Below are 23,876 nucleotides of genomic sequence, written 5' to 3'. Positions count from 1 at the left end.
ACACCAACATTACATACACCGATGACAACATAAATTGTGAGTTCACATTGTTGGAGTACATGACACATCACAGACGAAGGAGTAAAATATGACTTGGCAAGCAGCACGAGAGCATGCCTTCCTAAATAGAGTAAAACGTGTGCACGGAACATGAAACACGCCGCCGTAGAGCAAAACCAGTCCACCCATCTCCATTTTCCATCAATCAAATCTTGTGATATATGCAGGTGCCGCAATAGCAGCCTGTGTGGTTTCTCACCACAAAGTTTTTCACTTTTACCTGTAAACAAATAAAAAAAATGAAGTCAATCTGATGGTTGATTGCTTGATGACCAATGCAGGATTTAACTTGTCTCGTGCTCATCGAGTAAGAAATCTTTCTACTTTAAACGATGAATATCTTTCCAACTGATACGATACGATGAGTCCCATCTTGCACAGTTTATTACCTCATGGCTGCTGCTCGCTGTGCAACACGCTGCCTCTGAAGTGATATTCTTCGGGTTCATCATAAATTTCTTGACCCGGAGAGGTGTCGGGTAAGCCCTCGAGAAGCAGCAACCCTGACACTGAAAGATTGGCTGGTCCCGTGAGAAAACTTTGCTCTTTTTCAGCGTGCACTCCTCACATCCTACTGTATAGGAAGGTAAGTAATGTCAGAAGGTTTCTTTTTGCAATAAATCCAATCTTATCAAGCACAATCTTTGTCTCTTTTGTTGTTGTTGTTGTTGAAAGAAACAAGTTACAACTTACTGTGCGAAAAGTCCAAGTCGGGATAAGAATTGGTGATATAGAGAAGAGTCGCCAATAAGAAAATAAGTGGTCCAACTGATTTCACCGATCCCATTATGGTTGGAGTGGCTTCCTAATTGCACAAAGACAAATACGTTTAATATATCCAGTCCATTTCTAGTTTCTGTCTTGCTCAGGATCACAGTGTAGATACTGCAATTATCCTACCTTTTTTTTGTTGACGTTTTCCCTGTGAAGTGTCTCTGCTCAGGATGACTTTCCGATAAAGAGCCGTCCCTCAAAAGCAGCTTTATACCTGTGTGCCTGTTTTCCATCACTTCCTGGAGTAAGGGAAACCTGACAACCCTATCTATCATCTCTCTTCACTGTGCATGATGACCTCTTTAATAATCCCTTGGAAGCAGACAAAGATAAAAGCAACCATGAAACGTCAAACTGTTTCTTTCTTCCATGATGGTCATTGGAATTAATTGCTTTGTTACCTAGTTACTAATGGGTGTTTTTAATTAACTGTCATGTCATGAGAAGTAGGAAGTGAACTGAATGAGATTATTTTCAATACTCAGGTAAATTCTAAAAGGCTCACTGCAGTTGTAAATGAGAAATAACTGTATGCAAAGAAGAATTTGTATTTTATTTAAACAAAAACCAATACCTAAAAAACAAGACATCTGTAATGATCTCCCTTGAAGACGATGTCACATAGAATCAATCAAAAAATTATTAGATGGTCCTCTCTGAAGCCCTACTTTACTTAAAGCCAGCTCAAACACTCTTTATGTAACTATTATTCTTTCATTATTAACATTTTAATCTTTACATGTTTGCTACTTCTTCCAAGGGTGTCTTAGACTGAACATGGTGTTATTGATCCAGTCTGCAAATATAAGCAAAGCACCTGTCTGAGAATGAAGGACAGCTACAGATGATGTGAAGAGGAACCAAGCAAAGCATTTAGTATCTACTTTTGTTGGCTTCTTGAAGGTAAGAAAATGGAATGCTCTGCCATGGCCAAGTAGTTTTGATGATTTCAAGCTGGTTTTACTTAATGAATAGAAACATGAAGACAGCAAGAGGAATGCGACAGTACTAAATACCATGTCGACCTTGTACACCTTGAACGATTTCAAATCCACTGTGCTGGTGTTTGAAAGCAAAAATAACAAAAACACTTATCTTTGTGCAAACAACTAAATTAAAGCTGGAAATCTGGAAATAATGTTTGGCAAGTTATGTCTGATGTGAAACGATTGATATCACATATGCACTCAAAAGTACAGAACTACTGTACCAATGTTATTTTAGTTTCACAATATATGTATTTTGAAGAGATTTATTTATCACAATTCACAAATTGCTGTACTTTTTGGCAGTGTTTAAAATGTGGTGCATAGTAAGTTGGAGAAACTTGTTAATAAACAGAAAGAAACCTGATAGTTGTTAAGAGGCCAAAAAACTGCCAGCCCCTCCGGTATCTGAAATGTCAAGGATTAATATGAATGTATTTTGTTTCTTGTTCCTAAAGTGCCCTCATCCCACACGCTTGGTTGTTGGGGTGATAAATCCCATGGCTTTTAATTCAATTGACGAGGATGAGGAGGACTCATGTTGACACAAATAGATTTATTTGCAAATTTTCTACACAGCTCTTCGGAACCGCACGTTTGATATTTGTCTGATTGCTGCTGCTCCTAAAGCCCAAGTACTTATTTACCATGCTTAAAATAATCCATACATTTTTTAAAATCCTTTACCATTACATGGTTTAAATTAAAGGGAGAGATAAAATGCATAGAAGGGTTTGCCCTTTCATAACTAGTTGCATGAAGGATGGCGACCACACACTTTGAAGCCAAGAAACTTTGAGAGGCATCAACAGTAAAAAAAAAAAAGGCCTTTGTCGACAGCTTTGATGATAACTCCTTTAGTAATATAAAGTATTTTTTTCTGTAGTTCTATTAACAAAACACAAACTTCAATGAACATTTTGTTTTTCTCTTGAGGGGAAAACAACCAGTGTCAACCACAGACCCAAATGGAACCATCCACCACCATATGCACTAAGTAGTGGTGCAAACAGATTGCATCTGCTCAAATAATCCAATTCCTTTCCTTGGCGTATGCACCCGTTTTCTTTTGTCCATGTTGATTTGCGTGAAAGCGATGAGAAGAGTGACACAGTGTGGGTGAAAGGGGAACCTTCAGTAATCACAAAAGGCCTTCACTACAGCAAACCCACTCCTGCTTTAATAAATTGATAACTTAGTAAAAAAAACCAAAAAAAAAACCGCAGAGATATCCTAAAACAATTTTAGATTAGTTTCTATCAACCAAACTAGGTGAAATAATAATATAAAGTATAAACTGGTCAGTTGGTCCTTATTATTATTTATTAATGTGTTATTACCATTTACAACCACAGCGCTATTACAGTAAGTGGTAGGTTTAAGATAAAAGAACAAGCACATGAGTAGTGCGATAGTATCCTTGACGTTTGCCACATTTGACGACGGCCAGGAGAGAGCCTCTGTTGGTCTAGCACTAGTCTACTGTACAAACGCTTACAAGGCAGAGCCCGTGCACAACTCTACAAGAAACCCCATCGACGAGACAAAACTCGAGGCGTGAACGTGGCAGCCATTTTACATCATCAAGAGTGAATGACTGAGGCCGGACCCGTGCCGGGAGTTTTCCACTTTTTCCGTCTTTCAAACATAACCTATATCTTCCAAATTACCCTACACCGTATACGGTGGTGATCCAGCGGCAGGTAGGGCCATTGCTACTCTTCGATTGCGTTATCGTTGCCGGGTTTGTGTGTGAAAAGTCCGACTAGTGCGCTGCTGTTTCAAACAATGTGGAAACTGGTGGTGGCTGGGGACGAGTTCTCTGGACCGGCTTTTTGAAAATGGACTCTTCCTATGTGGCGGCACGTTGGCAGAGCACGCAACTAGCAAGCTAAATCTTTAGCCCAGCATGCTTCTAACAATACAATTCAAATGTACTTCGATATTATCCGAACCAGTGAAATCCGTGCCGACCGTTGCCGATCTAACAATGGCCTCACTGAAATTCCGTTCGAATTAGCATGCTAGCTGAAACTAGCCTATTTTGACAGATCATGGAATTGACACGCTCATTGTTATTACATGCTAACTAAAGCTAATTGGCTATTTATTACCAATGTTATATTTGTAGGTTGCGGAAACGGATTGTCATTTAAAGTAGGAATAACAGATGCAATCTTAAATGCTATACACAAACGTGCGGTGTTATTGTCCAGTAAAGCCACGGCTAGTTAGATTAGCATTAGCCCCTAGCTTGATCAACGTGCGTGAGGCACTCCTAATCAAACTACTTCAGCACGCCTCGAACTAATTCAAGTTAAACGTTTTGAGGCGTGTGTAACAATTTCACTCTCTTTAGAATTCGTAACTCAAAAATCGACGCGGGAGGGATGATCACATTTTCTTTGAAAGCACGTGCTTACAGACCTGACAGTATGAAAATTACTTCAAGGCAAATATTCGACAGTCCAATTCAAATGTCTGCATCGGGTGACATTTAAATAGTGTAAGTTGAACGCGACCTTAAAAAAAAGTGCACCCAGCAGTTTAAAGAATTTGCCTTGCGGAGTGCTGCAATGTGATTTGAGTGTCGGCCTACCCAAGCTTAGACGGTCAGAACAAGCTAAAGCCAAAAATATGTTTAATTATAGCACCGATGTAGTAGTACTCATAGAATAGCATGGGGCCTAACGCTAAATGATGCGATCTTCACATATAAGTGACAATCACGGAAACTGGAGCACTCGCTGATGGAACACGTGTATCAGCAATCTAGCCTGTGCTGAAGTCAGCACTCAGAAGATACGCTAACATGTAATTTGGAGCCCAGAGCAGGAGAGGTTTCTGCACTAGAAACACTAACTTAGTCCACACTTGACAAAGCTTTTTCACACCGACCTGCAGCAATGTCTTGTTATCTATAGCCGTGGAGAATTGGGTGTATGTGAGTTGTCTGTTTAGCGCCCAATATTCGGTCCATGTCCAGTGCCCATGCAGGTTATTTGATACAGTATATATTTGGATAAAGAGTATAGATGTCTGGAGACCACACAGCTCCTAATAAATTAAGCACTCTTGTCCTCCGCTATGTACTTCACAGAGAAATGACAAATGTGAAATATCTGCCTGTCAAGTTTGAGACTTACCACTATCCTAAAGTCATCCCAAACTATGCCATTGCACCAGAATTAATTTGGCTCATTGCATTTACACAGATTTCTGGGGACATGGCCACAGAACATATTAATGGGAATGGTCCAGAAGAACCAATGGACACCTCTGCTGCAGTTACCCATTCTGAGCACTTCCAGACTTTATTAGATGCTGGTTTACCACAGAAAGTTGCTGAAAAACTAGATGAAATTTACATAGCAGGTAAGGCACAGTTAACACATTTGCATATGATAATAATAATATGCAACCCTTTTGTCGAAAAATCTCTTGCATGTACTGTCACTTCATCACCGCTTTGAGTGGGGGATTGGGATCCTGAAGCAACTTTTTGTGGTTCCTACCAAAATGGGTACTGCAGTGCTACATAATATTAAATTACACATCACAGCAGTGAAAGTGTAAAACTGTGGCAGCATTTGCATTCCCTATATGGTTGCTTGACTGGTGTGAGGTCAACAGAGTTATTCCCTCCCTATGGATACTTTATAGCCTATCCAATTTCCTATTCACTTTACCACAATTTCTTTCTTTATTTGAGCAGTTTGAATCAAAAGTTTGCCCTTTTGGTCAGCCACATCTCCAAATGTACCAGTCAAGTTTTTTTTTTTTTTTTTTATACATATATATCTCTCTCCCTCAATTTTTTTTAAGCCATATTGGTCCAAGGCAGAAACAATGGCAACATCTGTCTTGAGTGTTTGGCTGCCTAGGACAAGGTGATCATCCCTAATGCACAGTAACTCATTAAGAAGTCTTAGTTGCATTGTCACATCTGCTGTGAATAATTCTGCAATATCATGCCATTTGGAAAATAAGGTGCAGCGAATGAGCACAGCTCACCTCTCTTTATGGTAGACCTTTTATAACCCCTTAATAGAAGTTTGATCATTCTCTGCACGAAAAATCTTTGCCCATGAATATAGTGCAAGTTTGGTACTCAGCTCTTTGCCTCTGCGTGTGTTTGCTCCACCATTACTGCAGGATTGGTGTCACACAGTGACTTGGATGATCGAGCAATTGAGGCTCTGAAAGAATTCAACGACGAAGGTGCTCTTCAAGTCCTTTTACAATTCAAGGACAGCGACCTCTCACATGTTCAGGTAAGGGAGCAGGAGCAGCAGCAGCCATAATGTTTACATTTCTTCGCCTGAGATAATATCGACATAGTTCAGAGATTTAAAATGAATGGCTCGATGGCCAATCGATTGATTCTCCAGTGTAGAAAATTTTGGTCAAATGCCCAATCCCTGCCTCACACCATATCAAGATGATGTTAATTTGTCATGACAAAATCATCTCATTAGGTGCCATTAGCCTCATTTACTGAATGTCACTTTCTTTTTTTTGCGTGTTTTTTTTTCCCCCTCTCTTTTTCAGAACAAAAGTGCCTTTCTTTGTGGCGTGATGAAGACATACAGGCAAAGAGAGAAACAAGGGACCAAAGTGTCGGACACTAACAAAGGACCAGATGAAGCCAAAATCAAAGTGAGAACAAGTTTCAAAAGCGCAGTCAAGTGTAACAGCGTAATAAAAATGAACAGAATCAGACTTGTTACTTTACTTATTGCATTTACATTTGATTAAGTCTTGATTTATCCTATAACATTATTGTAACTATTGTCAGGCCTTGCTGGAGAGGACTGGCTACACACTCGATGTCACTACAGGCCAGAGGAAGTACGGCGGTCCGCCACCTGAGTCAGCTCACTCGGGGGCACAGCCGACTGTTGGGACAGAGGTATTAAAATTTGTTTGATTTATTTGTAGGTTATTTATGCAGCTGTAAGTCATGTTGACGACAAGAGTCGTTTAGGTTGATTACAGTGGACGACAGTAGTAACCTTGGTTAGTTACAATTATGGTTGACCACTAAGAGCTGATTGGAAACCTGAAGTTAAGATTATTGATATCGCGTGGCTTTAACCCATTTTATAATAAGGACACTCGCCATGCTAATGTTTCTCCTTCCCCCAGATATTTGTTGGCAAAATCCCCAGAGACCTCTTTGAAGATGAGCTGGTTCCTTTGTTTGAGAAAGCTGGCCCTATCTGGGACTTGCGCCTGATGATGGATCCCCTTAGTGGCCTGAACAGAGGCTACGCCTTTGTCACTTTCTGCACCAAAGAGGCGGCACAGCAGGCTGTCAAACTGGTACGTTGGAACGTTAAGTGAGAGAGCGAATGATTTAATGGTGAAGACAAATGAAGTATTAAAAAAAGACATTGGAGAAACATGTCTTGTCTAATAGACACGACCGCACTTTTTGTCATTGTTGTCCCGCAGTGCAACAACAATGAAATCCGACCCGGCAAACTAATTGGCGTGTGCATCTCGGTGGCCAATAATCGACTGTTTGTTGGCTCCATCCCCAAGAGTAAAACAAAAGAACAAATTGTTGAAGAATTTGCAAAAGTCACAGGTGAGTTGTTACCGTTTTGCCAAACTACAATTGTGGTTTTCAGTAGTGTAAAGCTGAACCTTGTTGGATCTTAATCTTTCCTTTTCCTGCTTTTTTTGGTCCGCAGAGGGTTTAAATGATGTCATACTGTACCACCAACCTGATGACAAGAAGAAGAACCGTGGCTTTTGCTTCTTGGAGTATGAAGACCACAAGACGGCGGCTCAGGCCCGCCGGCGTCTGATGAGCGGGAAGGTTAAGGTCTGGAGCAACGTGGTCACTGTGGAGTGGGCAGATCCCATCGAAGACCCTGACCCAGAGGTCATGGCCAAGGTAAAGTTCGAAGGCTTTTTCTGCTGCATTTTAACCAATTTGTGTCATGATGAAATTTGCTTTTGTTGACAGGTGAAAGTGTTGTTTGTGAGGAACCTAGCTAGCTCTGTAACTGAGGAGATTCTTGAAAAGACATTTAGTCAGTTTGGCAAATTGGAGCGTGTGAAGAAATTGAAAGACTACGCATTCGTTCACTTTGAGGAAAGAGATGGTGCTGTTAAGGTACGGAAATAAGAGTGGCTAACCTTGGGACAAGTGGGCTATGGGAACTCATTCTATTTGTTAAACATTTTCACAGGCTCTTGCTGATCTCAATGGGAAAGATCTGGAAGGAGAACATATTGAGATCGTCTTTGCCAAGCCTCCAGATCAGAAGAGGAAAGAGCGCAAAGCGCAGAGACAGGCAGCCAAAACACAAATGTAAGAGGAGTAAAACCAGATCTTGTGGTATTAAAGTTGCTTTTAGAAGCACCCCTCCCCAAACACACATGTTTAAACATTTTGTTTCCTTTCCCAGGTATGACGATTACTATTACTATACACCTTCCCACATGCCGCCACCCACGAGAGGCCGCGGTAGAGGCGGGCGCGGGGGGTACTCTTACCCTCCCGAATATTACAGCTATGAAGACTATTACGATTACTACGGATACGACTACCACAACTACCGGGGTGGCTATGACGACCCCTTCTACAGCTACGACGATTTCCAGGGCTCTGGGAGAGGCCGAGGAGCAAGGGGCGGTATCCGCGGCGGTGTCGGTCAGACCAGGGCCCGTGGCGGCATCACACCTAGGGGCAGATTGAGCTTCTCGCAGCGGGGCGGTCCTGGAACAAGCAGAGGTAACTGTTAACTATGCGAATTTTACAATTTCTAACGGAAGAATTCTGTCAGATTGCCAAAGTTATTGTGTGCTAGCAAACTGAATTTGTCTCTGATTGGTCCAGCAGGGAAGCGGGGCCGAGGCCGGTCCTGACCTGTCACTCACAGCGGATACTGACCTAATGTGTGGGGTTACACCATGAGCTGCAAAGGATGATGAAACGACGACAACAACAAAAAAAAACGAAGAGTGTGACAAAAAAAAAGGTCCAATGATATTCCAGCCTTACAGAAGAAGCATCTCCCCTTCCCCAAGTTTTGTTCTTAGAAGAAACTGCCACCTTTAAAAAAAAAAAAGACGACCGCACGATTATTGTATTTGCCTAAGCCTCTTTCGCCCCTCTCTAGCTGTCCCTGATGCAGGGTTCCATTTATTGCCCTAACAATCTCCCCCCATTCCCTGTTCCCGAATACGCCATTCTTAAATAATTATTAATGAATTTGCACTTTTAAGTTTCTTAGGTTTGAAGTGGCTCGAAGGAGCTTGATGCTATTGTATATTTTTGTGCTAATCGCAATTTTTTAATGTTGGAATATCCATGTTAATCGTTTTGATGTGGATGTTTGAGAGAGAACATTTGCAGGTTTTTATTTAGGGTGTACCCACCTGGCATGGATAAGTCAGGCATTCCAGGAAAGTGGTTCTTTTCAGAACTTGTCTTTAAAGGGTTGGTTGACTACCTCAGTACAGAGGACTAAACTACCCGGCCTGTACTGTAAATAGGGAAACTATATTGATGAAAACAGGGCTTGTTCTCGTAAAAAGAAAATATGCACAAGAGCTGTAGCACACAAACAATGTACTTAATGTAATATAGTCATTTTCGCTGCAGCTCTGACACTGCAAACAGTCAAACTGGGCATGCAAAACATTCTCATGAGATGAGAGAGAACAAGCTCTGCTTTTATCCTATTTTAAACTGAATTAGCTGCCTCGCTTCTTCAGAGTATGTAGTTACTGTTTGTATAGTTTTTTTTGGATAAAATGTTACTTTTGTAAAGGCTTCAATGTCATGGGCATCAGACTGCCTTTGATTTTAACCGATAACAAAAATAAAAGCCCTGCAGTGTCCCTTTTGTGCCACTGTTAATCTGGTGGGTTTGTTTTTCTATTGAAACATCATCAAACATTAACGCCGGACGGGTCCCTTGAACATCTCCTAAGCCATTGACTAACAGAATATGTGCAAGATACTTGTCATGGTTTTGGTGTGGGATCATCAACGTAACATCTTGGTAGAAGGGATGCTGCAGAGAATACATTCTATTTCCAGGTATAGCTCCAAGGAAACTGTGCTGATCAATTCCAGTTTTCTATACAGTTAACTCCCTCAATGAAATCATAACCACCTTTTGAGAAAAAAAAAGATGTTAGCAGTTTTAAACTATTGTTGGTGGCCAACAACATTTTTGCATTCCTGCAAATAAATTGTTTTATACTGTAAAATGGAGGTGAGTGTAACTTATTTTTGTAATAAAGTTTTTGATTTCTATGTGTGTCTTAAATCATTTGATGAGCAAATTGCCAGTGATGCAATTGAAAAATATTGTAAGCCTGCTAATTATACAAATCTTAATATGTAATTGCACGTTTCTATATATTACCGTGCACGTTAGTATTCAAGAGCTAAATTCCTTGCAGGTTTAAAGATGTCACAAATGCAAACTCCCTCAATGAATTTTGCACGACTTTATATGTCGAGAGCAATGGCGTGGATAAAGTCACTCATTTTATAGTCGCGTAGCAAACATTGGTGCCTCTAAAAATCTATTTAGGTTCTCATTCCAACTATATAACGTTGCTCCATCTTTTTTTAACAATATTTCCCTCAAAATTGCCACGTAGAATTGACAGCTATACAACACGATTCATCGCCTGCTTTTTGCGCACGAATAAAATAAAAATGGCGACGGTTCAATGTCCAAAGACAGTGGCAGTATGGTACTGGATGTGAATTATTCTTATATAAAGCTACGCTTTGTACTCAATGAACTGTGCTGTACATCGAACGCTTTCTCGTGCAGAGCGGAGATGACATCACGCCGACGCGTCCGCAGCCCCCCACCTCTGTTTGACGCCCCTTTAACGGGCTCAAGTGACAGTCCAGAATGGTGGTAGCTAAACAACACCGCTCGATCGGATTGTAACTTTAATGTTAACGCTTAAACCATTAGTGTACGATGTAACATCTGCAAACGACTACACGGAAACGTGACCCACTCCAGCAACCCGATTGACAGGTAAGTTAAAATACACATTGATAATCGCCAGTTTACTGCATGCGATCTTATTTTGCAGTGTTTGTACTCGTGAGGGATAAACGATGGGATGCATCAGGGTTTGTTTGCAACGCATACGGCGAAAAATGAAGCTGGATCTGGTCAGGGATTTGGGCCGACAGTATCCCATATTCTGTTTCCTTTTACTGGTCCTCCTACTGTCCACGGTGCTATTAAACAGGTAACAGTAGTGGGCTTGGTTAATCCGTTTCCCGTGGATCTCAATTTGCGCTCCGATTTAAAACCAGGTACATTCACATCATCATGGTGGTCTGGTCCTTTCTCGCTGGTGTGGTTACATTCTACTGCTCCCTGGGACCAGAGTCTTTGCTACCAAACATCCTGGTCAACATCAAGCCAAAGATAAAGGTAAATGAAGGTATTTGGATTTCCAGTACTGGTATACAATATAACCATGTTACAATATTACTGTTAATTCAAAAAACATTTGCCTTTGTAAAGATGCTCGGTTCACTTCGTCCTCAAAGTCCAAAATGCGCCTCACTCCATACAACAGTACTTCCTGTTAACTCCACAGTAAACTTCAGCTTAACAGATGCCTTATCGCAGCACCTCTTGTTTTATTTTATTTAGGTGTTACAGTATGTATTAAAAGATATGTAACACGAGTGATTGTGTGCCACTATTTGGAGGAAATAATAATATTTCAGTGTTTATAAAAAATGTTTTTAGTCATTTGTTTTGAATACAGTTATGCATTTATGCATGAATTGAATTTTCTTTGTGATGTTTCTTTGACAGTCCTACCAGCAGGAGTTGTTTCCGCTGGGGCACAGCTGTGCTGTTTGTGGAAAGATCAGGTGCAAAAGACACAGGTGAGTTACCAGTATGTTGCACTATCACTCAAAATTGGAAATGACTTTGATGGTACTCACCCCATGAATAATTGTGCCCATGATAATATGCAAAATAATTCGTTTGTATTTTTCAAGCATTGTTATGCTTTTTATCACATTTGTTAGGTTATACTGCCCTCTAGCGGAAATTTGGGAGGGTGTAGTGGGGGCGCTCATAATTTTCCAGCAGAGTACTGTTAGTCAATTTAAACTGCACTTGGAACACTGTAGTAAATTCTTAATTCGATAAAATGCATATATCTGAGCACTTTTTAGCACTTAATACAAAAAATATACAATGAAAAGGAGTCAAATATATTGCATGACATTTGTCAAATTAATGTAAACTAAGGACGCTCTGTATCTTTGTATGTTTCTTTTATCTCAATCATATTAGACCTACTTTATTACTGGAAAACTATCAACCATGGCTTGACTTGAAAGTTTCCTCTAAGGTTGATGCTTCTCTTTCAGAGGTAAGATATAAAATTACAATATATTGGATATTGACTAAATATTCTATAAACATATTGTAAATTTCTCTGTTATTCTCCTCATCTAGATTCTGGAGCTTGTTCTTGAAAACTTTGTGTATCCTTGGTATAGGTAGGACATTTTTGTGGTTGCCTGCTGTACACCCAATCTTTTATATTTTATAACAATATAAAATTAATCTTTTGCCATGATATAATACTGTAAGGATTGTAATTTGTAACCTTGCTTATTTTTTCAGAGACGTCACAGATGACGAGGCGTTTGTTGATGAGCTGAGGGCGACTTTACGTTTTTTCTCTGCCGTGTTGGTGCGCCGGATCCAGAAGGTGACTAATTTAATCCAAAATACATCAAGAATATGTATTTTAATTTTTTTGGGGTTGGATTGAATTATGTCTCAGGTTGACGTGGCGTCCCTCATCACCCGAAAACTTCTGAAAGCTTCCATGAAGCACATTGAAATAATTGCTAAAGCTCGGCAGAGAGGTACTGTTAATACCATCACCTAGTCCAAATTCATCATGTAAAAGCTAAATGTTTATTTTCTGCTCTTTAGTGAAGAATGCAGAGTTCCTTCAACAAGCTGCCCTGGAGGAATATGGTCCTGACCTTCATGTCGCACTCCGCAGTCGCAGAGATGAACTTCTCTATCTTAGGAAGTTGACTGAGATTCTTTTTCCTTACATCCTGCCACCTAAGGCTACAGACTGCAGGTAATCCACCAAATGTTCCATATATTAGTGTCACAACACTATTTTTTTCAAAATAGACATTCTTTAATTTTATGGTCCTTAAATGCAATCAGATCTCTTACTTTGCTGATAAGAGAAGTCCTGGCTGGCTCTGTCTTTCTCCCGTCGATGGACTTCTTGGCCGATCCCGTGAGTGGAGTCAGACTGATTCTCGAACCGAAAACTGGATAGAAAGGACAAAATAAAAAACATAGCACACTATATAATGTTTATGTCTAATTGTTTACTTTTCAGGACACTGTGAATCATTTGCTTCTGCTCTTCATCGACAATTCTCTGGTAAGTAACCGTTGAAGTGTATTAAAATTAATTATAACTAATTTGTTTGTAAATAATTAAATTTGTATGTACCTCCCTACATAAGCCCGAAGAAGCCACAGAGCCAACTTCAATGCTGGTTCCTTTCCTTCAAAAATACTCTGATCCCCGTAGCAGAAAGCCTTCAGTAAGCTCTTTGTGTATCATTACAAAGACAATGAACAGTGCTTTCAATTCCACTTCAACAATTCAATTCAACTTGGATTTGCATTATGCTAAAAAAAATTTCTCACTTGGCAGGTTCTAAAGCTGGAGTTAAAAGAAATCCGAGAGCAGCAAGACCTACTCTTCCGCTTCATGAACTTCTTGAAGCAAGAGGGAGCCGTTCACGTGCTTCAGTTCTGCCTTGCAGTCGGTAAGTGCGTCCCATTCCTGTTTGCTTCTGTAAACATACACTTTAATTTACTGAATTGCAAATTATCATTGGAAAGTTGAATTTTCTGTTCAACATTGGACAGAAAGCACACTGCCGTTAAACCAACACTGCCATCTAGAGGAGTCAAAAAATACAACTGGTTCATGAAGCAAATTTGAAGCTTCATTTCCCCATCACCTAACCAGTCTGTCATCTCTTACTGTTTCACCTCTAATGTCCCAGAGGAGTTCAACGACAGGATATTGTGCCCCGAACTGCCCGACACAGAGAAGATGATGCTTCACGAAGAGGTGAAGAAGATCTACGAGACCTACTGTTTAGACGAGAGTGTCGACAAGATCCGCTTTGACCCCTTTATTGTGGAGGAGATACGCAACAGTGTGTGACATACTCTAATTTGCATTTCCACCATAAGAGTTACAGTTGGACATAAATCAATTGCTTTATGGTCTGTGCTTTCTCAGTTGCCGAAGGTCCATATGAGGAGGTGGTGAAACTTCAAACAATGAGATGTGTATTTGAAGCGTACGAGCATGTCCTCTCTCTTCTGGAGAACGTTTTCACGCCCATGTTCTGCCACAGTGATGAGGTTAGCACACATACCAAAAAGCACACGCATATTGACGGGTGGGCGATATTAAAATATTCTTACGCCATTAAAACGAACCATATCTACTGTACTATTATATTTTTACACTGCATATATTTTTACATATATTTTTTTTGCTCTTCTGCAGTATTTTCGACAACTTCTAAGAGGGGCTGAATCCCCTGCCAGGAATTCTAAAATGAACAGGTAGGTGTCATTTGTGTGTGCCATCCAAAAGAAAAGGTGCAACGTAGCAGAATTTCTTTCAGCAAAGTGACTTAATGGTTTTTATCTATCTGTCGCGAGGTGGGATGCAAATGTGGCCCCAGGCCCTGCCACTAATTCCTTATGCATATTGTTCCAGAAATAGCATCAGTATGGATGACATCCGGTGAGTACAAGGCATCGCTGTCCTGATTGGAACAGTGGCTGGCTGACATGCCATTTTCGCTTGACTCTTCTACACAAGTCGATGCTGCCTTTATAACAATTCCATTGTTGCCTGACCTTCCAAGGGGAAGCAACTTTGCATTATTGGGATAGTACAATAATGACCTTTTTTGCCTCAAAATATTTGAGTCGTTCAGTATTTGTGCTATATTAAGAGCCAATATACTGATTTCGGGACGCACGGTTCACAGACTACCCACCTCCAATCATAGTAAAGGTATTAAATACAGCTTTATGGGTTTCCTCAGATTGTTCAAGTACATTGTTGGTTTTCCTTATTTTTAACTTTGCTTTGTTCACTCGTGACTTTTAAAAAAAATCCTGTATCATTGGAATGTGAAATGTTTGTTGCCTTTGTTTGTTTACTTTGTTACAAAGGCAGTTTTTAGAGCAGAAGAGACACTCACACTGCATTTTAACACGAAAGCATGAAAGAGACTGAACTAACATCATCACCTACTCTCATTATTCCATCGATTCCATGTCTGGGCTCCTTTCGCTACGCTACGTCATGCTCTGTGTGTCCATCTTGATTCTATCAACACCATGCTGCCTGCCTTTCTATGATCCATCCTCTCCTTCCTCTTTGTCCTTGCGGACCCTGTTCTGCTTATAGTTCCTGGGACTGGAGCCCCGAGTCCCCCTCCTCACAGTTCATCGTCTCTGGCAGCTCTTCACCTGCATCTTTTAACTCCTTCTATGCTCAGCCCACGTTAACAACTTTTCCATACCGCCACTCCTTATCACCCAAGTAAGTCAGGGTCCATCCATAACCCCAGCTCTGGTCCAATGTGATGTCATGCTGTGCCGTCAGCCTGACTCAAATAGTAGCATGCAGCCAAGCTCTTTTTTTATTTGTCATCACTCCCGACGTATTGCTGTGTACCCTAACGTTAACTCTTGAATATCATTGCCTTCCTCAAATAATGGCCCAAGTCATGTATTGTCAAGAAAAAAAATCCTGAACGAATGAAATTATTTAGTTCTACCCCTGGAAGTAAACTATTAATTCATATAATATAATCAGTATTTGGTTTGTCATTTTTTTCTAAAAAAAAAAACCTAGGCCATTATTTTTGGAAAGCTTGGATTTGGTCATTGGTCCGACCAAAACAACATCACTCCCTGCTGTTGGGAAACTTCTGTGTTCTGTTTCTGGTGTCAACACAAATCCCAACTGATGTCCTCCAAATGTTACACTTACACTCTATTGAGTTTGAAAGAACATCCAACCCTTTTTCAGTTTTTTCAGGACACGATCCTTTCCGACACGTTGCTGGGCACAGCCTTCAAACTTTTTTAACTTGGATTAATGATTATTTGTTCTGTCCAAGCAAGAACACTGTTGATTTTAAACAACCTTTTACCTTTCATGATTGATTATGCTGTGTCAAGTAAGAAGCATGCTGATTTGAAAAGATATTTAATCCAATCTCACATCTTTAGGGGGGACGTTTCTTATTCCCGGCTGGGCGCAGCTTTTAAGTATTTTTTTTTTTTTTTAAGATTTTTTCTTTATGAGCCCTCTCCAGGGTAGAGTAATAAATTGATCATCTTAACAGTCATTTTTTTTTTTGTTATCTCAAGGCCCGATCCCACTTCATTGTAAATCTCATTCAACCCCCCAGGATGTCTAATCGAGTTGCGATGAAAGGTCATATCATTTCCTACTTGTCGCCTTTATGTTTTAAACAAATCCTCTTGACATTTTCTAAGATTATTGTCCCATTTCAAAGCAAGAAATCTTACTAACATATTTTGAATGACAGCTGAAGTATTTAAAGATTACTTGAGGGTCAATTTCCGTGTCATTTGTCTTACCAGTTGGATATTTCAAGAAATGCTGTAATAGTGTCTATTGGTTTGAAATGATAGTCTTTTCTATGCTTGATGTTTGTCAGCTCTGTCAGCAATCAGTTATTGCCTGTCTGCCTTTTTCTAGTTAGTATCAAGACCTCTGCTCATGAAATTGCTGTACGCTTTATTTGCTTTCGTTCCCATGGTACCCGATTGAGACATTTCATTCCACGAATGTGCTCTGGCTTTTGGCTTGGCTTCCTCAGCTTTCCCTTCTCCCCTGATGTGCAGTGAAGATACACTGCAGCGTGCTGGTCATTCCCTCTCTTGCTATGTACAATTCCTTCCCTGTCATTTTGCTAAGCTGTCTGGGCTTTTTCCCCCCTTTTTTTCCCTCTCTCTCTCTCTCTTTCTCTGAAGCCAAGCACATCTCTTCAATTGAGCATTGTCTAATAAGCCCCCTTCCCCCTTTGGCCTGCAGGAGCACGTCAAAGAGAGGCGAGTCCTTTGGGATCAGCCGCATTGGCAGTAAGATCAAGGGTGTTTTCAAGAGCACAACCATGGAGGGAGCCATGCTGCCAGCCTATGGGCTCGTTGAGGGAGAGGACGATTTGGTGAGGCAAAGGCAAACATACACACTCTAATCTTTGCATAGTTTTGAATAAATTAAAGACAATGTATTCAGACCCATCCCTGTTCAGTGTTGTGTGTGTGTGTGTATATGTGCAAAAAAGATGGGCAATATTCTGTACTGTCCTGAAATGTACCACACAAGGGCGCTCGTGAGTGAGGTCTCAAATGGATTGTTTTCAAGCGTTTCCCCACCCTCAGTCAAGGCAACTATTATATTATGCAGAAAAAAATATTTGTAGGACAGTTTCTCAAACACAATTATGTCCTGGAGCACAGGAATGCTGTACTTATCTTATTTCACTGCTGTTAGGTGCTATCCTGTTTTCCTCGTGATTTCCCCTGATTGCCATTAGTGTTGACAAAAAGTCCCCACTGTGAGTTCAGTGATTACAGGTTAGGAAAAGTGAAGCAAAGGGTTTGACAGATGTCGGCATGAAATGCATTTTTTAATATTACTTCACACCATGAAGCCTATAATTGAAAAGACACTTCTGTCTACATTCCAGGTAGAGGAAGCCATGATGGTGCTGGAGGATGACTCCCCGATAGAGGCAGCCTCCACTCCCAGCACCCCACGGAATCTCTCTGCCTGGAGCATCACCATCCCTTACATCGATTTCTACGACGACGACGTGAAGAGGGAGAGAATTCCAGTGTTCTGCATTGACGTGGAGCGGAATGACCGGAAAGCAGGTAAGATAAGGTCAACCACTTTTTTTTTTTTTTGCTGTACCGCCATTGTTTCAACACAAACTTATATTCGTAAAATACCACGTGCTGTTGACTTACATACATTTGCCGTCTTGTTTTGTATTTTTACTACTTCACTCAGATAGAGATCCTAATCACTACCAGATCTCCCAGTTTAATAAATACAGTTGCATTGAATGAGTTTAGGAATGTCCCATCATGATACAAAAGGTATCCTTGATTTCAGTGTGGATAAAGTAGACCTGGTTCGCCAGCAGGTCCTCCAACATAAGTGACTTCACCAATACTATCTTCTGGATGACTGGACAAACAATTCCAACATGTGATTCCCCACTGTCTTGTATAAAGTCATTCCAGAAAAGAGGAAGCTGTTACAGCTGCAAAGGGAGGGGGACAATTCCTTTTAGTTTCAAATTGTCCATATTTGTAGCTTGTTGAAATCTTATACCCTGTGTCTGTAAGATCCCAAAGAATAGTTGGAAAGCTCATAAAATCAGGTCCTCAATGTTTTCGTTTTGTGTTTTACCACAGTGGGTCACGAAACAGAGCACTGGTCTGTATACAGAAGATATCTGGAGTTCTACGTTCTTGAGTCAAAGCTAACGGAATTCCACGGTAGGTTTTTGGTGGAGTTACATAACTTCGTTTTGGAGCCAAGTTCCAATTTGTTTCCATATTCTAAACCCGCAGGTTCGTTTCCTGACGCACAGCTGCCTTCCAAGAGAATTATCGGCCCGAAGAATTATGAGTTTCTCACATCCAAGAGGGAGGAGTTTCAGGAGTACCTTCAGGTAGGTAACTGATGAATATTAGTTGGGGTAAAAAAAAAGCAGATTAAGACCTCCTGAATTGGAATTCAATTGGCGTCTCGTAAATCCATTGCTTTATTCTGCCCCACCGTCTAGCCGTGCGCTATTTCACAATTCTATATTCTATGCTCTGAGGCAATTCAATTTGAGCATGACAGGCTAACAATGACATACAAATGTAGAACAGTCATTTGTATTGATTTCACTTACTCCCATGCAACACACAGCTAAATATATTCGGTACAAATCGTTACACTCTCGTGTTGTCGTACTATCTTGAAACTCTTGAGCCGCTGTGGCACTGTTTGAATTTTTATTAAGTGAGAATGTTCTATTAGCTACATGGAAACTACAGAATATCAGCAAAAGAAAAATAAATTATGATAACAAGCAACACGGACACATTAAAATAATCATTAAGAAAAATGGGTGATAATTTTCTTTTTGTAAGGGAAAAACATTTACATTCCTACATATCTCATGGCCTTTCAGCTATTGCCAGATAGAACCAGATGTGTTGGAAAGCAAACAGTTTTATTTTTTTCCCATCAAGAGATCAAGTAACCATGCAATGTTATGTAGCCTCATTTCAACTCTCTGTCGTGGATTATTGATGAAGGAATTTTTGAGAGCAGTGTAAAAATGGACGCCACACAGCACAACCATGTGATTTCACTTAGCCAATTGAGGAAAAAAAAACATTGTTCAGATATAACACTGAATAAATGTAAAGTGAAGTATTAATTTGATCCAGGCTCATTTTAAAACGATCATTAACGATACAAAACATGTTTAAAACTGTCAGATAAGTATAAAGATAATTTTACGACTGTATAATCAAGCAACAAAAAAAATCTATAGTTGATAACGGATTGTATTGCATCATTTTGTACTGAGGCGCTAGACAGTTTTTTTTTAAATCTGTCGTAGTTCTGTTTCTGGTTATCATCACGCGTTTCCTCTTTGTCGTAACTGGTAACCTCCTTTGGGGGCATGACACAACCCTCTAAAAGGAAAGCGTGGAATAACACACTAAAATGAAGTGTTGTGGTATTCCCTGGTGTCTCACGTGACATCTGACATGACAATGGGTTCAACTCAGTAAAAGTTTCCCCAATAATCAGGAGCTTTTTTTCCGGGTATTTCAAGCACAAATTGCGTCATTATTGGCCTGGTGAGAGTTTGTAATTTTTCTCATGCTTATCATGCAGAAGCTCCTCCAGCACCCCGAGCTGAGCAACAGCCAACTTCTAGCCGACTTCCTGTCTCCGCACAGTATGGAGTCTCAGTTCCTGGACAAGATGTTGCCTGATGTGAACCTCGGTACAGTATGAGTCAAACAGTGTGTCGACACCAGGAAGAGAATGTGACTAAAGTCCAAATTCGATTTGAGCAAGCCACTACTGTGTGTTGGGAAAGCTAAATGTTTGATCGACCTGACCTTGGCTTTTGCGGAAAAGTTCTTTTTGGAATCAGACAGTGGCAAACATCACGACAAGACATGACCATTCATCACTAAGATTAATTATGCATGTTTTACAGGGAAAATCATTAAGTCCGTTCCCAGCAAACTGATAAAAGAGGTGAGTGATACATTCCTAGAGGAGTATGCGTGTGCAATTTGTTCTCATGAGAGTTTAAGGAACGAGGTAGTTAGATGAGACTAATGGCGACAAAAGCACTTTCCCCATTCATGATTAAGTTATTCCAAATTAGATGCAGTATATAAAGCACTTAATAGCACCTAATGTCTGACAAGTTTAATGGAAAACCGACAATTATTTTTTGCACTGCATTTAAAACTCCATCTTTGCTTTCTTTTTAACATTGAATCCATGTCTTTACATGGTCCGTATTTATAAAGAGGAGTTCATGTTTACACCCAAAAATCCATAAGCACATAGAAATACAAGCTTAAGTAGAAAACATGAGCTACAAGAGCTTTGTGACGCATGGGGAGCGGCGGAAAGCAGTGCAATCCTTCGCCCCCCGAGTCTTACTGCTGCTGTCCTTATATAGCCTTGATTGCAATCGCTCACAGGTATGCTGACACACAATTGCCTATAGGTGTGGTCCATGGAACACCTTTCCTAACTCGCTAGTGCACAGGTGTCAAACTCAAGGCCCGGGGGCCAGATACGGCCCGCCATATCATTTTATGCGGCCCGCGAAGACAAATTGTGCATCAAATTCGTGTGTCATTACTAGAATTGCAAATTGTCTTCACTTGGGTTTTTTTTTTTTTTAAATATTTGACCAGATTTTACTCGTCTGATTTGAAAACGAGTTATTTGTCAGTTTGTTTTGTAGCTTTCACTATATAGGTGCTCATACATTTATTTGGGTTGACAGTCATAATGGCCCTCCGAAAGAAGCTATGACTACAATGCGGCCCGCGAAAAAAAAGAGTTTGACACCCCTGCATTAAAGATTTCTTATGTACTTGTTTATCACCATTAAGATGACGCTTCAACAGATTACGGCTGTTCCTGGGAATTTAGTCGCTCATAAAAGTGCAACCTTTTTCGGGGCACTGGTCAAAACATAGTTTGTCATATTCGCCAGTAAGAGGAATTCTTCTTTAATTTTTGACTGTTTACTGTGTTCATTAGAAAGGACAGCATCTTGAGCCGTTCATCCAGTCCTACTTCAACTCTTGTGAGTCACCTAAACCTAAACCCAGTCGCCCTGAGCTCACCATCCTGAGCCCCACTTCAGAAAACGATAAAAAGGTTTGACACTTTTGTCTTTCGTTTACCTAACAGTTCAAGTAGAGCCAAAACGCTTTGAGGGAGGATGCCGTAGTCAGGTCCATAAATATTTGGACATTGATACAACTCTCATCTTTTTTGCTTTAAACACCACCATTCAAAATAAACAGACTTTCATCTTTACTTTGAAGGGATTTGCATCCAAATTTGGTGAATATTGACAGAATTACAATAGTTTCTATCTATGCCTCTCAATTTTCAAGTGAGCAAACGTACTAGCCATGGGTGTCACTCATCATTGTCTAGAAAACAGCAACATGCAAATCAGCATTAGTAGGAGGAATTTTTAATTGACTGTTCAGTTGAAGCCACCAAAAAAAAAATCAGACTCCCTTTTTTTTAGCTCTTCAACGACCTCTTCAAAAACAATGCCAACCGATCCGAGATGGCCGAAAAGAGGCACAACCAGAACTACTTCATGGAAATCCTCACTGTGGAGGGGGTGTATGACTATTTAATGTATGTCGGTAAGTACAAATGTGTCAGAGCGTCAAATCTCAACCATGAAATTACGGCACTTTGATAAATTACGGGGTGCTATCCTGTTGTTTGGCAGGCCGGGTTGTCTTCCACATTCCTGACTGGTTGCACCACCTGTTGATGGGTGGAAGAATTCTGTTCAAGAACACACTAGAGGCCTATACGGATTACTACCTTCAACAAAAACTGAATCAGGTGGTGGAAGAACATCGACTGGTCTCCCTCATCACCTTGCTAAGAGGTGCGCTACTTTGACATCTTATACTGTATGTCAACAACCTCGACTTAAAGCAAATTACTATCCATGTTCTGCACATTGAAAAGTTCTGGGATTAAGATTTTATGGCAAAAAAAACAACTCCGTTTCAAAATGGTTGTTGACCCCTGATGTCGTGCGTATACATTCAAAAGAAGGGAAAAAAAATCACAGAAAAATATCTGTTTGCTTCCCTAGATGCTGTTTTTTGTGAGAGCACTCCACCTCGCTCAGCTCAGGATAAGCAGAGGAGAGCAAAAAGGACGTTTGCAGAGATGATGAGATACATTCCTGGTAATTTCCTGTCAGCGTTTTCCCCTCACAAGACACAAAGACGTTTAAAAGGGTAGCTGCCAATTCAAAAAGCGTTTATCTGCAGACCTTCTGGGGAAATGTATCGGCGAAGAGGCTAAGTACGAAGGCATATGTCTCCTCTTTGATGGGCTGCAGCAGCCAGTTGTCAACAAGCAGGTAACAACACTCGCCCACGCCATTGCATGCACGGCTCACGTCCTCTTCTACCGCCTACTCTGCCGCTTAATAGCCTGTCCTGTCAAGGTGAAAAATGGACTTCACTTAGCTGTGGCAAATACTGTGCGGTCGAAGGCCAACATGTTTCAATAGAATATAACGTCTGAATGTAATGGAGCAAACCGTAATAATCATATTTTAGTGGGAGGTCCAATGTTGAACGCTTCAAGATCAATCAAACTATTTTAGAAAATGATATGAAAGTCAAACAACGGTATTCAAAGTGTCAGCAAATTCTGGAAAGAATTGTTTTCAACACTGGAAATTCCAGTACTTCTTCTATTTGATCTGCATGATATTGTGCAGGATTTGATGCTTTCTTTTTTAAAAGTAAAAGTTGTGTAACGTATTGAGTCATCAGCTTGGATGTTTCTCGTATTTTTGTCATCCTCAGCTGACCTATGTTCTTTTGGATATTGCGATTCAAGAACTTTTCCCAGAACTGAACAAGGTAAAACACGTGCTAGTCATAGCCGTGCGTTTATTCTCATACATACAGTGCTGAACAAATTTATTGCACCACAACAACCGTCATTCCACTTTCGTAATAAGCCCAATTATTATTTTTTTATTATGGTCTAGTTTGTAGTTATTTACTTGCATTTTTTTTTTTTTGCTATGATGGGTGGTCTCCAATAAATGTGTTAAGCACTGTATACTGACAATATTTTAAAAATCCAAATCCAGCTCTAACACTTGGCATGAAGAATTTAAATTCCTCCCACTCAATCTACAAATACATATGTGACTTTGGATATTTCATTCACAAGTAAATAAATATTTAAGTATGCAACTGTGTAGAGAAGTCCTTGAAAATCTTGCAACCTAATTGTCAGAAAGTGGTTAATACTTTTCTTTCTTTTGTCATATCTTCTCAGCAGGTACAGAAGGAGTCTTCAATCAATGCTCCTTGGATGTGAATTCAAATAACTGACAAAAAGTAACATTTTTCAATGCACGCTTAATGCACTTTGTGGTTGACTGACCTTTGTTTGGTTTTCTTATGCTGTAAATTATGTGTACTTTGATATGTCAAATAAAATAACAGTGTTGCATTGGTGATTGCAAAATGTTGAGTGATTATTCATCACTGTTAAGCAGAACAGATATGTGAGAAACTAAAAAATAGGAACACTATGAGATACCATCATCAGTTTAAGAAA

The 23,876-nt window shown here is 40.2% G+C and overlaps 3 protein-coding genes across 10 annotated transcripts; 2 read left to right on the top strand and 1 right to left on the bottom strand.

Annotated features, from left to right (window-relative positions):
* Window positions 1-60: 60 nt before the first annotated feature.
* Window positions 61-1,134, bottom strand: cga (glycoprotein hormones, alpha polypeptide). Its single transcript, XM_088356506.1, has 4 exons — window positions 961-1,134; window positions 754-865; window positions 450-634; window positions 61-280 (listed from the first exon to the last, which is right to left on the bottom strand). The coding sequence occupies exons 2-4, from the start codon at window positions 845-847 to the stop codon at window positions 206-208; spliced, it is 354 nt and encodes a 117-aa protein (XP_088212632.1). The 5' UTR covers window positions 848-865; window positions 961-1,134; the 3' UTR covers window positions 61-205.
* A 2,122-nt stretch (window positions 1,135-3,256) lies between these two features.
* On the top strand, window positions 3,257-10,101 carry LOC148385296 (heterogeneous nuclear ribonucleoprotein Q). Of its 3 annotated transcripts, none has more exons than XM_088356504.1 (12): window positions 3,257-3,523; window positions 5,036-5,195; window positions 5,976-6,094; window positions 6,372-6,479; window positions 6,619-6,732; window positions 6,969-7,145; window positions 7,278-7,413; window positions 7,520-7,725; window positions 7,798-7,947; window positions 8,024-8,145; window positions 8,243-8,568; window positions 8,677-10,101. In XM_088356504.1, the coding sequence occupies exons 2-12, from the start codon at window positions 5,048-5,050 to the stop codon at window positions 8,700-8,702; spliced, it is 1,632 nt and encodes a 543-aa protein (XP_088212630.1). In that variant the 5' UTR covers window positions 3,257-3,523; window positions 5,036-5,047; the 3' UTR covers window positions 8,703-10,101. The 3 variants fall into 3 exon arrangements, with proteins under 3 accessions (XP_088212630.1, XP_088212629.1, XP_088212631.1); XM_088356503.1 differs by having other exon boundaries at window positions 3,259-3,523; window positions 8,674-10,101; XM_088356505.1 differs by lacking the exon at window positions 5,036-5,195 and having other exon boundaries at window positions 3,259-3,523; window positions 8,674-10,101.
* Window positions 10,102-10,557: 456 nt separating this feature from the next.
* Window positions 10,558-23,783, top strand: snx14 (sorting nexin 14). 6 transcript variants are annotated; one of them, XM_088356495.1, is made up of 31 exons: window positions 10,558-10,849; window positions 10,908-11,069; window positions 11,137-11,257; window positions 11,651-11,724; window positions 12,143-12,221; window positions 12,308-12,351; window positions 12,479-12,566; window positions 12,642-12,726; window positions 12,797-12,953; window positions 13,046-13,121; window positions 13,227-13,271; window positions 13,357-13,437; window positions 13,551-13,665; window positions 13,909-14,064; window positions 14,151-14,275; window positions 14,424-14,482; window positions 14,640-14,666; window positions 15,342-15,476; window positions 17,004-17,136; window positions 17,662-17,848; window positions 18,398-18,481; window positions 18,557-18,657; window positions 19,887-19,998; window positions 20,218-20,258; window positions 21,288-21,407; window positions 21,790-21,913; window positions 22,003-22,167; window positions 22,381-22,476; window positions 22,562-22,653; window positions 23,108-23,164; window positions 23,595-23,783. In XM_088356495.1, exons 2-31 carry the CDS (start codon window positions 10,933-10,935, stop codon window positions 23,631-23,633), a joined length of 2,955 nt encoding a protein of 984 aa, XP_088212621.1. In that variant the 5' UTR covers window positions 10,558-10,849; window positions 10,908-10,932; the 3' UTR covers window positions 23,634-23,783. The 6 variants fall into 6 exon arrangements, with proteins under 6 accessions (XP_088212621.1, XP_088212620.1, XP_088212623.1 ...); XM_088356494.1 differs by having other exon boundaries at window positions 10,560-10,849; window positions 23,592-23,783; XM_088356497.1 differs by lacking the exon at window positions 15,342-15,476 and having other exon boundaries at window positions 10,564-10,849.
* Window positions 23,784-23,876: the final 93 nt, after the last annotated feature.

This window comes from Syngnathus floridae, chromosome 16 (genome assembly GCF_059516105.1).
Source record: "Syngnathus floridae isolate MCC-2025c chromosome 16, RoL_Sflo_1.0, whole genome shotgun sequence".
NCBI classification, from domain to species: Eukaryota; Metazoa; Chordata; class Actinopteri; order Syngnathiformes; family Syngnathidae; genus Syngnathus; species Syngnathus floridae.
Note: the sequence above shows the minus strand (reverse complement) of the source record. Positions and strands in the feature narration are given on the sequence as shown.